General features: G+C 50.3%; 1 protein-coding gene across 5 annotated transcripts in view; it reads left to right on the top strand.

Annotated features, from left to right (window-relative positions):
- SNED1 (sushi, nidogen and EGF like domains 1) overlaps window positions 1–13,020 on the top strand; it is a 142,717-nt gene extending 129,697 nt beyond the window's left edge. For all 5 annotated transcript variants that reach the window (XM_039487511.1, XM_039487510.1, XM_039487512.1 and 2 more), the window contains 4 exons: window positions 3,022–3,109; window positions 4,844–4,927; window positions 5,532–5,569; window positions 12,467–13,020. In XM_039487511.1, the coding sequence (XP_039343445.1) occupies window positions 3,022–3,109; window positions 4,844–4,927; window positions 5,532–5,568 (209 nt within the window). In that variant the 3' untranslated portion in view covers window position 5,569; window positions 12,467–13,020. The remainder of the gene's footprint in view (window positions 1–3,021; window positions 3,110–4,843; window positions 4,928–5,531; window positions 5,570–12,466) is intronic.
- The last annotated feature ends 1,324 nt before the right edge of the window (window positions 13,021–14,344 follow it).

Raw genomic sequence — 14,344 nt, 5'->3', positions numbered from 1 at the left:
CAGCAGGGAGTCCCTGTCTTGTAGGCTATGGGGGCGCCAGGAGCAGCAGTGCCAAGGCAGAGCATGGCATGCGGGGTCAGTAATGCCCAGCAGCAGGCTAGAGGCCAGGAGAGGCCCTGGCATAGTGCCCATGTGACTGAGGGCAGGCTGCTTTGGTGCTGGCTGGGCCAGAAGAAAACAGAATTCCACCCCTCAAGCTCCATCATACCGAGCAGCCCCCAGCCCCCTCACCTCTCCTCCCAAGCGGCTGGGGGCCAGAGTCGTGAGGCTCCTGCTGCCTGAGGTGAGAAGAGGCTGCTCCCTGTTAGCACTCATTTGTGGGAGGGCAGATCTGAGACCCAGCCTGCCCCTCCGTCCCAGGGAAAAGCTTGCTTGTCTGCCCCTCCCCTGCTGTCTGGAGCAGCCAGTCACTCCCACGCTGCCCCTGGAGCACCAGCGTCTGGGCTTTGCAGGAGCTACTGCCTCCTGCCCTAGCTCTGCTAAGAGAGAGCAGGGCAGCGCTGCAGCCCCCAGGCAGCGGGAGCAGAGCCATCGCCCCTGAAATGCTCATCTCCGCTGTGGGAGGTGAGAGCAGCGTTTCAGCAGAGGGGGAGGAAACCTGAGCCAAGACTAAGGGCAGGCACAGGAGCTACTTTCTCTGCGCACAGTGGGGCCTGGTCCGATAGCAAGCGCTGTGTGCTGCTGGAGGGGTCAGTTCATCCCCCACGCTGGGGTGCACTGCCCAAGGGGCTAGAGCTCTTGGAGATGGTGCCCATAAGAGCTGAGGCTAAGATTTTTCAAGCGTGACCAGTGACTTTGGGGAAGGAGCCAGAGGCACCTCAGACGGGCCTGATTTTCAGGCCTCCCTGTGTGCCCCAAGTCACGCACTGCTTTTGGAAACCTTCTGTCAAAGTACCGACGTGGTCCCCGTCCGGGAAGCATCCAGGCGCCTCCCACGTGGTAACGGCCATACCGTCCCAAGGCCCCTGGGAGGCGGGGCTCATACCGGCCAGTTCCATACCCATGTGGTGCTCGGGCACCAGCAATATCCAGAACCAGGGGCCCAGCTCCAGCAATATGTGGAGCCGGGTGCCGCCCCCCACCTGCCGCGCCTCCCCCGAGTGTTCCGCGGCCCAGACTTGCTGCCCCCGGGACCTGCCCCCCGTTCGTCTTTCCCGGGCCCAGGAGCAGAGAATCACTGACTGAGCAGCTCCATGTTGCCTCCCAGCAACTGCTGCTACAGGGTCCTAGTGCCCCCCTACTCCACGGCCAGGACAGACTGACTGAGCCTGCCCTGCCCCCTCAAACGCTTCCCTTTTCTGGCAGGACCCTCAAGCAGCACAGGGGGCCCCCTCTGCCCGCAATCACCACTCCTGCCCCATGCAAGGAGGCAGCCCCATCCCTCACCCCCAGTGAGGCTACAGTGACAGTGTGCTGCTGAGGGGCAGGAAAGGGGGGCCCCTCCCCCAGAGCTTGCTGCTGCCTGCAGGGAAAGGGCTGGGGGGAGTCCTCTCTGGCCCCTCTCCCAGAGCAGCCTGCTTGCACCCCAAACTCATCCCCAGCTCTGCCCCACCCCAGAGCCCCCCCACCACACCCTCAACCTTCTACCCTAGTCCTGAGCCCCTCCAGCCCCCCCAAACACCTTATCCCCAGTCCCAGCCAGAGCCCTCATCACCCACACTCCTACTCTTGCCCTGAGCCCCTCCCACACCCCAAGCCCCTCATTGCCAGCCCCAGAGCCCTCACCCCCTACACCTCTACTCTCGCCCTGAGCCCCTCCCACACTCCAAACCCCTCATCTGCAGCCACACCCCACAGCCTTCACCCCTGCACCCCATCCCTCTGCACCCCTCCCATCCCCAAACTCCCTCCCAGAGCCTGCATCCTGCATCCCAATCCCCTGCCCCGGCCTAGGGTCTGCACCCCAGACCTCCTCCCTCACCCAAACTCCCACCCAGAGCCTTGGGCAGGTGGGGGGCGGAGTTTGGGGGCTGGGTGGAACTTGGGCAGGGGCGGGTTCTGGGCACCACCAAAATTTCTACAAACATGCCACCCATGGCGGGGCTGTGCTGGTGGCCTCACTGCAGATGGGAACCTGAGGCAGGCTGAAGCTGAAGTGACTTGCTCAATGTCACACACGGCATCTGTGGATGAGCTGGGATGGGACTTGAATGCGGGTGGGCCCCTTAATCCTGTGCTCTAGCCACTAACTCCTCTTCCCTGCCCTTGGGCCCGAGGTCTTACTTGGATTCCAGTTCTATCCACACACACCCCAGCCCCCCAGATACCACAAAACTCCGCAGCGGTAGCCATCGCGAACGTGGAGCTGGTGCCTTACGGGCACTACCATGGCGCCTTGGGAAGAGCAGCAGTGCTTTGGTCGCCATCAGCCACTGTGATGTTAACACACACATTATATGGCCCCCTGGCTAAAGAATACTCAGCCAGCCTCACATAACAAATCCTGCTGGGCAGCGAGCCCCATGGGCTGACGGCCCTAGGAAATGCCACAGAGCATGCACTGCCATCCAGGGCAGGAGCCTGGCACTGCTAAGCCACGCTGTGCAACCTCAGATGTCAGGCAGGCACTGAGATGGTCCAGAGTACAGCATGTATGAGGGCAAATATTTCACAGATGCACAAAGGAAATTCAGCAGGGGAATAAACTCAGCTGCCTGATTTCTGATTTCCCCTCATGCATTGCTGCCACTAGGATTCTCACCCTCTGTTCGGTGTCAAGCAGAAAGCAGGAACAGTTTTCCTGTCCTCAGCTGCTAAGTCCCCATCTCGCTTTCCCCTTTATAGCCCTGCTTTAAAACCCAGCCCCCAACTGCCACCCACCCAAGCTGGGGGTTGGCTGGCTGGCTTAGCAGTTCCTGGTGGCAGGGACCATGCCTCGCTTGGGATAAATGCATGCTGCTAGGGAAGTGGATTTGAGCAGTTAGTGTCATTCTTTTAATGACAGATTTTTCCTCCATAATTGGGGTGTCCTGTTGCTAATAGGGCTTCAAATTAACCCTTTCTCCCCTTCTCTCTGCCTAGCCTGCAAGAAGCTGCCCCACTCCTGCACTCGGCTGTACTCAGAAACCAAGTCATTTCCTGTCTGGGAAGGCGGCATCTGCCATTACCTGTGCGTATAGCTTGCCTCTTGCCCTTCCCCCTTCCTATTTACACTGGGCCCCATGGAGAGCTCGTGGGTGATGGCTGAGGGTACACTGCAATTCAGCTGGGTTTGGAACCCCAAGGAGGAGGAACGAGGATCAGCTGCTTCCGGATGTATTTTGTCCCTGTCTCATTTCTGTTATCTTGTCTGGCTATGTCTTATGGGGGGGTAGGGGGAGCTGCAGTATGGGGGCAGCTGTAGCAGCCAGAAACCATTCCACATGCTGTCCTAGCACCTTCACTGATGTTTGGCGTAGGTGTGGTTCTGCACTCGAGGGGCAGCTCCAGGCAGTGCTGCAGTAGCTTGGGTTTTTATCAGTGTGATGAAGGCAGGTGGTAGGCTAGGGCGTGACACTAGACATGTTGGCTCTTCTGGAGCATCTAGAAAACATGACACTGTACCCACCCCTCACCTTTACCAGACATTGGGGTGTCTGCACGTGTTGTGCTTATGCGAAGGCAACCAGTGCCTTTTCCCCCGAGAGTTGGGCAGGGAGGAGGGAGAGTGAGCTGGCTGGAGGGGGGGCTGGCTGGCTCATCTTCTTCAGTTCCCCTATCTCCCTTACAAGCAGAGATTTCTCTCTCTCGCCATCAGTTAGGGCCACAGCCAGTCTGACAGTGAGTATTTCCCGTCTGCTGAACCCATCTCAACGTGCTCTCCCCCTCCAGAACGCAGCTGGCACTGCTGTTTCACTCGGGGGCAGTGCTGATGCTCTAGTTGCTATCCACGGGGTCAGTTACTCAAATGTTTCTGGGCTGTAGTTTGACACCCTTGGTCCATTGTCTGTCTGTCTGGCTCCCATGAGCTATCTAAGTGCTATGGGAGAGGCTGGCCATTAAGCGTGCAATAGCAGAGCTGTGTTTGAGTTGAACGGAGCTGTGGTGCTTAATGTCTTTCAGCATTTCCACCTATGTAAGGCATTGTTAATCCCTCTCCTCTTCACAGAATAGAGAAATAAAGCAGCAAAGAGTCCTGTGGCACCTTATAGACTAACAGACGTTTTGGAGCATGAGCTTTCGTGGGTGAATACCCACTTCGTTGGATGCATGTATTCACCCACGAAAGCTCATGCTCCAAAACATCTGTTAGTCTATAAGGTGCCACAGGACTCTTTGCTGCTTTTACAGATCCAGACTAACACGGTTACCCCTCTGATACTATAGAAATAAAGTAGCTGACAGTGCAGTCAAGCAGGGTGATAACCACTGGGTCTTTAGTGGCAGCCAGTCACAGCACATACTTACTGGGCTCTTACCCACCAGACCCTAGACTCCAGGCTATGTTTGTTAACCGTGTTACTCTCCATACCAGCCACCTCTTAGCTATGCGCCAGACCCATGCACCATTTCTGGAAGGGTCTCGTCTCACTCCCCAAACTGTGCTGCCCTAAGTACCAGCCAGAAAACTGGCTCCCTCCCCGACTCTAACAGTAGCTGGGATTCCACTAAGGATTAGGAGTCCATTCTGAACCTGGCCAATAGACCCTGCAGCTGGTGGTTGAGTGGCCAGTGCTCTCCCCTCACTGGGCTGATGGTGAGCTTGATCAACATTGGACGTGACACCAGTCTTTTGATCAGGATTGACCATCTCCCACTCCACAAGCGGACACAGGGATCCAGCGCTTGCGGCCAGGCAGATCTCTACCCTTTTCACTGTCTGTCTACAGCAAATTGTTCTGCTGTGTCCTCTTTGTGCTAACAGATACAAGAGGGTCTACAAAGTCCACCAGGACATCTGCTACAAGGAGAGCTGTGAGAGCACTGCTTCAAAGAAGCCAGGCAGCAGGTAGGGTCGGTTGACAGCTACTGCAATGGCTTTGCAACACTGCAACGTATAGACACATGGGAAACCAGGGCTCACATTTTCAATAGAGACTAGTCATTATTGGTGCCCAGTCTGAGACACCATTACAGGGGGCTGATTTTCAGAAAATGCTGAATGCCTACCTTCTAGAAACCAACCCCTTTAAAGCAGCTCAGCCTGGGCCCCCCAAATCAGTCACAGCTGAAAATTTAGGCCTAGATGCCTGAAGCTGTAGCAAGGGCTGGTACACTGAAATGGTTTGCATGAGGGGCTGGTTAGGATCAGTATGTGTGTGCTGTCGCTCCTCCTCAGAGCATGGAAACACAGAGCTGAGTCCTAGGCTGTCTGGATGTTAGTCACCTTGGAGACGACGTTTGCGGGTGTCTGCCATTGTGAGCAACATTAGTCCTTTAGAAATGATGAGTTGGGTTTATGGGATAACTTTCAAAGTCATGAACTCTGGGGGTCCCATTAATACAGGGACTGAACTGCACCTCACTTCTATGGAAACATACCAGTTAGTGTGAACAAAAAGAAAAAGGTCAGCTGTCTTGTATACCGAGACCTCTCTCTTTCCTTCTTCCAGAAAACAAAGTAACAGTCACGCACTGAAGAAGCCATAGAGTAAGTGATCTTTCTCCCTGAGAGTCTTTTAGAAGGTTGCTGCACTGAGGAGTCTGCCACCATGCATAGGACCTGCCAAGGACAGATGGTTTCACAACGGGGTGGGGTGTGAGACGATCATTCTCCAGGGTTAAAAGGGCAGTCAGGCAGCCTCCTACCTGGAGAGCTGTAAGAAGCACGGCTGCTAGGGCCTTGCCCCAGTCTTTAACCACAGTGAGCACGTCCAAAACCCACGACATGCTGCTCATTGGTACCTGTGATGGACCCCCAAACTACTCCCATGCAGAAATGGCACATGGGCAAGACCACCTCGGCCAAAGGTGGCAGAAAGCTGAAATCCATTGCTAGAATAATGCGGAGAGCCCCGGACTGAACAAATAGTGCCCTGGCTCCCTGGAAATGAGGGGGCCCTTGAGTCATCAACAAGCTTGTATTTGCAATGGATTCTGGCCCCACTGATTTTCTATGTTGATTTCCTCCCCGCACTGCAACACCAGGATCAGCCTCTTACAGACAAACATTTTCTTGCTAAAGCAACAAAGAATCCTGTGGCACCTTATAGACTAACAGACGTTTTGCAGCATGAGCTTTCGTGGGTGAATACCCACTTCTTCGGATGCAAGTGGTGGAAATTTCCACCACTTGCATCCGAAGAAGTGGGTATTCACCCACGAAAGCTCATGCTGCAAAATGTCTGTTAGTCTATAAGGTGCCACAGGATTCTTTGTTGCTTTTACAGATCCAGACTCACACGGCTACCCCTCTGATTCTTGCTAGCTTCAGATAAGAGTTAAGCCCTTGGTTTTAAGATCTTAAACTTCACTTGTGTGTGTCTGTTCAAGGCTAATGTAAAGGCATAGCTGGGGGTCAGGTAAGCCACCCTAGACGGATGGCTTTGAGAGCTCTTGGCCGCATTCCCCTTCTCATTGTGCTTAAGCTGGTTAAATATATTGCCACAGATACCAGCCAAATGATATAAGCATGCAGTGCCTACAAGGAAGAGTGTGCACTTACTTTATTTGGAGTAGACTCAAAGTTAGACCCCTCAGTTCATCTTTGTTTACTGTAGTTGAGTGCTGCAAGGTCTTTGCTTCCTATTAGCCTAGGGCTTTTGTCCTCCTTGTAAGAGAATGCTTGCTGTGCTGTCGAAAGTTAATCTAACACCTTTTACAAATCTGCCATCAGTTGTTGGGGACTATCCTCTAATGAGCCCAACTCTCACAGACCCATCCCTGGCTTCTGACAAAATCTGCCATGCCATGGGTGCAGCAGCAGCCGCCACCCACAACTCCAGCTCTGCAGTTGACTGATGGAGCCTTTTAGGTGGGAACGGGCAGCCTGGAGATGCAGTGATCCAGCTTCTGTTGGCAGGACTCCTATAGAGCCCCGCGCCTGTCTATCTACCCTCCGTTAGGAGAATGCCCAGCCCAAGGCAGTAGTACATTATTGTTGTATTTGTATTATGGGAATACAGATCCCTAAATGGCCTGTTGTTTTTGATGTTAGAATTAGCCAGACAGTGGCCTGGTCTACACTGGGTGTGTGTGGGTGGGTGGCGTGTGGGAGGCTGAGATTGCGTATCTTACATCGACACCCCACCCACACACGCTTATTTATACCCACACACGCTTGGGATCACAGAAACCCCCTTAGGTTGCCAGCTGATGTACCACGACTACTTCTGTTCCTGCTTTCCTGCCCTGGCAGCTTGTGACTTCAGGGCCCTGCCTGGTTTGAGCCAGACCCACTAGCCTGCTGCAAACCCAGACCCAGGTCTGCACCATGTCCCCTAACAGCTGTAGGCTTAACTGAAAGCAGCTTAAGAAGTGGACATCTGAGCATTAAAGACAGGAACAACTCCCAATGGGGGTCCAAACCCCAAATAAATCCGTTTTACCTTGTATAAAGCTTATACAGGTTAAACTCATAAATTGTTCATCCTCTATAACACTGACAGAGAGATATGCACAGCTGTTTCTCTCCCTCCCCCCCCCATGTATTAATACATACTCTGGGTCAAATAATAAGTAAAAAGTGATTTTATTAAATACAGAAAGTAGGATTTAAGTGGTTCCAAGTAGTAACAGACAGAACAAAGTGAATTACCAAACAAAATAAAACAGAACATGCAAGTCTATGCCTAATACAATAAGAAAACTGAATACAGATAAAACCTCACCCTCAAAGGTGTTCCAGTAAGCTTCCTTTTACAGACAAGTCTGGATCCAGCAATCACTCACACCCCCTGTAGTTACTGTCCTTTGTTCCAGTTTCTTTCTGGTATCCTTGGGGGTGGAGAGGCTATCTCTTGAGCCAGCTGAAGACAAAATGGAGGGGGGTCTCCCAGGGGTTTAAATAGACTCTCTCTTCTGGGTGGACACCCCTCCCTCCCCCTATGTAGAATCCAGCTATAAAATGGAGTTTTGGAGTCACATGGGTAAGTCACATGTCCATGCATGACTGAGTTCCTTACCAGCCAAGCCACATTCCTGGGAAAGCTCAGATGTGGATTGGTGTCTCCAAGTTCATTGTTGGCTTAGGTGGTTCTTGATTCAGCACTTGCTGAGAACAGTCTTTTTTCAGGAAGCTGACCAACTGCTTCACTGAGGCTATTTAAAATTAAACAAGTACATAGTCAATATTCATAACTTCGAATACAAAAATGATACACGCATACAAATAGGAGGAATGTATTCAGTAGATCATAACCTTTACAGAGATATGTTAAATGGCAGGTGTAGCATAAAACATATTCCAGTCATGTCATATATATATATATATATTCATAAGCATATTCCCATAAAGCATTATGGGTTGCAACGTCACATACACACAGTAAATTTCATAAATATAGACAAAACTAGCCAGTCTGTGAACCACTCTAATATCACGTAAACAGTTACTAATGTAGCCTTGGATATGCTAGCATAGCTCAAGTTTTTCCTTTTTTTCCTTCCTCTTTCCTGTTAATTCTGAGAGAAAATATTTCATATAAGTTTCTTCACAATTCTTCTCAAAATTTCAAATTTTTCCATTCCAGGTCTTGAAGGGGCATCTAAAAGTTTCCACTTGTTTTCCAAGCCCTTCCCCAAGTCAGCAGCAGAGCTGAGACTTGATCCCAGTCTTCAAGGCCTGTCCCTATGGCCTTTCCACTCCCTACCCGTGCCTCGTTGTGGCAGAGCTGCCCCAGGCACAGACATTGCAGGCTGCTACACAGGGGTGAATCTCATAGACTTTGAGGCCAGAATGCACCATCATGATCATCTCTGACCTCCTGCACTAGTTTAAACCTGCAAGTGACCAGTGCCCCATGCTGCAGAGGAAGGCAAAAAAACCCCAGGGTCTCTGCCATTCTGACCTGGGGAGAAATTCCCTTCCAACCATAGAATCATAGATTCATAGAAGATTAGGGTTGAAAGAGACCTCAGGAGGTCATCTAGTCCTGTGGGGCCCAAAACTGGACATAGTACTCCAGATGAGGCCCCACCAATGTCCAATAGAGGGGAATGATCACATCCCTCAATCTGCTGGCAATGCCCCTACTTATACAGCCCAAAATGCCATTAGCCTTCTTGGCAACAAGGGCACACTGTCAACTCATATCCAGCTTCTCGTCCACTGTAACCCCTAGGTCCTTTTCTGCAGAACTGCTGCCTAGCCATTCGGTCCCTAGTCTGTAGCAGTGCATGGGATTCTTCCGTCCTAAGTGTCCTTGTTGAACCTCATCAGATCTCTTTTGGCCCAATCCTCTAATTTGTCTAGGTCTCTCTGTATCCTATCCCTACCCTCCAGCGTATCTACCACTCCTCCCAGTTTAGTGTCATCTGCAAACTTGCTGAGAGTCCAGTCCACGCCATCCTCCAGATCATTAATGAAGATATTGAACAAAACCGGCCCCAGGACCGACCCTTGGAGCACTCCGCTTGATACCAACTGCCAACTAGACATAGAGCCATTGATCACTACCTGTGTTGGCCCAATCCTCCAATATGTCTAGGTTACTCTGGACCCTATCCCTACCCTCCAGCGTATCTACCTCTCCCCCCAGCTTAGTGTCATCTATGAACTTGCTGAGGGCGCAATCCACCCCATCCTCCAGATCATTAATGAAGATGTTGAACAAAACCGGCCCCAGGACCGACCCTTGGAGCACTCCCCTTGATACTGGCTGCCAACTAGACATTGAGCCATTGATCACTACCCGTTGAGCCCGATGATCTAGCCAGCTTTCTATCCACCTTATGATCCATTCATCCAATCCATACTTCTTTAACTTGCTGGCAAGGATACTGTGGGAGACGGTTATCAAAAACTTTGCTAACGTCAAGATATATCACATCCACCGCTTTCCCCATATCCACAGAGACAGTTATCTCATCATAAAAGTCAATCAGGTTGATCAGGCATGACTTGCCGTTAGTGAATACATGTTGACTGTTCCAGATCACATTCCTCTCCTCCAAGTGCTTTAAAATGGATTCCTTGAAGACCTGCTCCATGATTTTTCCAGGGACTGAGGTGAGGCTGACCAGTCTGTACTTCCCTGGATTCTCCTTCTTCCTTTTTAAAAGATGGCCACTATATTTGCCTTTTTACAATTGTGCGGGACCTCCCCCAATCACCAGGAGTTTTCAAAGATAATGGCCAATGGCTCTGCAGTCACATCAGCCAACTCCCTCAGCACCCCTGGATGCATTGCATGGACTTGTGCATGTCCAGCTTTTCTAAATAATCCTTAACCTGTTCTTTCACCACTGAGGGCTACTCAGCTCCTCCCCATACTGTGCTGCCCAGTACAGCAGTCTAGGAGTTGACCTTGTCTGTGAAGACCCAGGCAAAAAAAACATTGAGTACTTCAGCTTTTTCCATATCATGTCATTAGGTTGCCTCCCCTATTCAGTAAGGGTCCCACACTTTCCCTGACCACCACCTTGTTGCTAACATACCTGTAGAAACCCTTCTTCTTACCCTTCACATCCCTTGCTAGCTGCAATGCCAACTGTGCTTTGGCCTTCCTGATTGCTCCCTGCATGCTCAAGCAATATTTTTATACTCCTCCCTAGTCATCTGATGAAGTTTCCACTTCTTGTAAGCTTCCTTTTTGTGTTTAAGCTCACTGAAGATTTCTCTGCTAAGCCAAGCTGGTCGCCTGCCATATTTGCTATTGTTTCTGCACATCGGGATGGTTTGTTCCTGCACCCTCAATAAGACTTCTTTGAAATATAGTCAGCTCTCCTGGACTCCTTTTTCCCTCATACTAGCCTCCCAGGGGATCCTGACCATCAGTTCCCTGACGGAGTCAAAGTCTGCTTTTCTGAAGTCCAGGGTCCATATTCTGCTGCTCTCCTTTCTTCCTTGTGTCAGGATCCTGAACTCGACCATCTCATGGTCACTTCTGCCCAGGTTGCCACCCACTTCCACTTTCCCTATTAAATTCTTCCATTTGTGAGCAGCAGGTGAAGAGTAGCATGGCCCCTAGTTGGTTCCTCCAGCACTTGCACCAGAAGTTGTCCCCAATGCTCTCCCAAAACTTCCTGGATTGTCTGTGCACTGTTGTATTGCTCTCCCAGCAGATGTCAGGGTGAATGAAGTGCCCCATGAGAACCAGGGCCTGTGATCTGGAAACTTGTTAATTGTCCTCAAAAAACCTCATCTACCTCATCATCCTGGTCTGGTGGTCTAGCAGACGCCCACCATGATATCATTCTTGTTGCTCTCGCCTCTAAACTTAACCCAAAGACTCTCAACAGGCTTTTCTCCAGTTTCATACTGGAGCTCTGAGCAATCATACTGCTCTCTTACATAGAGTGCAACTCCTCCAACTTTTCTCCCCTGCCTGTCCTTCCTAAACAGTTTATACCCATCAATGACAGTGTTCCAGTCATGTGAGTTACCCCACCAAGTCTCTGTTATTCCAATCACATCATAGTTCCTTGATTGTGCCAGGACTTCCAATTCTTCCTGCTTGTTTCCCAGGCTTCCTGCGTTTGTGTACAGGCACCTACGATAACTAGCCGATTGCCCTACTTTCTCAGTATGAATCCGGAGGCCTCCCTTGTTGCACCCTCCTCCTTGTGTTTCCTCCCCGGTATCCCACTTCCCCACATACCTCTGGGCTTAGGTCACCATCCCCTGGCAAACCTAGTTTTAAGCCCTCCTCACTAGGTTAGCCAGCCTGCCTGCAAAGATGCTCTTCCCTCTCTTCGTTAGATGGATCCCATCTCTTCCTAGCAATCCTTCTTCCTGGAACAACATGGTCAAAGAATCCAAAGCCCTCTCTCCGACACCACCTGTGTAACCATACATTTACCTCAACAATTCGATGGTCCCTGCTTGGGCCTTTTCCTTCAACAGAGAGAATATGGTTCTTTCAACCCCAAATATGGTGATCAGTTAGACCCAACACCAGACATCAGGGAAAGACTTATCTGTAGTAACTGAGAGCCCTCCCCATCTAATCTGCCCCATTATCTTTATTTTAAATATTACTTGTCGAACGGGGGAAGCACAAAATCAAATGCTCCACCCCACCCCTTGCTGGTGCGTATGACCCTGAATCCCATAGCTTTGCCTTTCTATGCTAGAGCAAATAAGTGTGCACTAACAAACACTAGGGGGCAGATTTACACACTTGTCAATTGCAACTAGAGAGCTAAGCCCTATAAAAAGCGGCAGCCCAGAAATCTTTAAGAACCAAAGGGCCAAAACCACCACTGACTTCAGTATGGAAAAGGGGACACATAGGAAAGCATTAATACTGTTTCCAAGCTCTTATGGGGCAAGTACTCTCCATCAGCCAAACCCCATGGGAGCAAGAGTGGGTCACTCCCTCAGGCCAAAGGGAATTGAAGTTGGAGTGCTTTCAGCTGATTCTAATGTTCTCTCTCTCTTTCATAGGGTTCAAAGCACTAAGAGCTTCCATCTTACCAGGTCTAAGGGCTTTCAAACACCAGGAAGATTGGATCTACAAATAGCGGGGGAGACCTTCCTACATGGAGTCACTGCCCTTCCCTCTCCTCCAGCCTGTTAGGGATACACTCAGACTGGCACTTCCCCTCCCGGTAGCAGGCGCACCAGAGCCCTCACACGGGCTTTGCTTATTGCGGATGCCCTTCTTCCCATCACCAGACCCCATCCAGGGACAAGCAACATCACATTAGAATGGCTGACTGTCTCATACGGGGGTTCGCCTATCTTCGTAACCCAGGCCTGTTCATGTGAGTCCCTCCTCTGCATGGGCATTTACAGGGCTGAAATCCAGCCCCCTTACCAGCATATGCACCAATCTGTTAAATTACAAATCAAGTTTAATGCAGCACTACATTCCTTAGCTATGAACTGACACCTGACCTACAGAGCCCCGGCAGAGAAGTAAAATATTCCCCTGCACAGTCAAGTAAAAAAAAATCCTATTTCAACTGATGAGGGTGGAAAATAAAGAAAGTAGATGACACATGTCCCCTTCTTTTGTACCTTAAATGTTTGGTTTTTAAGAACACTGTGCTGAATAGCAGGCAATATTGGCTATTTTCCTCAAGTTATTAATGTTTTAACTGAGTTTCAGTGTGTAGCTTAGAAAAACATCTACAGCACCTAACAATGGTGAACTTTTTTCCTCAAAAAAAAGGGTGAAGGCTTAGAAATGTGTTTGCTCCCATACTCATTTTTATAGCACATCAACACACTGGTCTATGAAATCATTCCAGGGCACTGTAGCTGTGTTCAGCAAAGAAAATGTTTAAAGTCCTTATCTCCAGCTGAAACAGATTTAGTAAGTGTCCAGAGCATTTGTCAGCTGTAATCCACTTCTCTGTAGCTGTGTATTTTAAACCAAGCAGTACCAGGAAACTGACACACACACTGATACAACTGTGACACCAACTGGCATCCAAGCACTAATTCCCTGTATTACTGCAGTGGTGCTTAGGTATTGGCAGCAATACCAGCTGGGCAGGCTCAAGGAAAGCATGTCTGGCTTTTAAGATTTCCTAGCTTTTGAGAGTTTGTATGAGTATGACACTAGTTACACATAGATTTGTGTATTACTATACACAGTGTATATTATAAATTAATACACACCAGAGATATAGCTTAGCAATGGTACTAGAGTGTTGTTTCAGGAGCAGTATATGGGTGCACCTCTAGGAGGCTGTGACTCATGGCGCAGGATACAGCAGCCTTTCCCCACCACCTAGACCTAATAGTCAAGGGGGTGTGAAGTGTAAATACAGTTTCTTTAGCAAAGGAAAGAATGGTTCTGAGCAGAACACAGCGCAGGCGTTAAGCAGCTCCCCTCAGCAGGCATCCTCCCTGTTCTGAGCATCTTGCCAAACACCCCTCTGAGCAAGAGAACGTCAGGGTGCTGAGGAACCTGGCCAGCCACAACAGCCAACTGGAAAACCAGGCTCCTTTCCAGGCAGTGGTGGTAATGCCATTACCCACAAGGGATGAGGAAAAACCAGTTCACAGATCTCTGCTGCAGTGGACTATTCCCTTTGCCTCCCAACTCCATCAGGCCACTGCCATAGAGATCAGGCACAAAAACGACTCACTTGAGAGATGCTGTCGGAAACCAAACTGGGAATTGGACGGGTTGACAGGTAATAAGGTTTCCTAAGGACCCGCCCCACAACTCTAGAGTCCCAGTTATCCTGAGCTCATTTCACATGGGAAAGCTTAGAATCCCTAGCCCTTAAACACCCTTCACGTGGCCATGGGGGAGGGGTGGCACTGCTTCTGGGACGTGGGAGGAGGTTGTCAGAGATCTGGAAAGCC

The sequence above is a fragment of the Mauremys reevesii genome, linkage group 9, assembly GCF_016161935.1.
Source record: "Mauremys reevesii isolate NIE-2019 linkage group 9, ASM1616193v1, whole genome shotgun sequence".
NCBI classification, from domain to species: Eukaryota; Metazoa; Chordata; order Testudines; family Geoemydidae; genus Mauremys; species Mauremys reevesii.
Note: the sequence above shows the minus strand (reverse complement) of the source record. Positions and strands in the feature narration are given on the sequence as shown.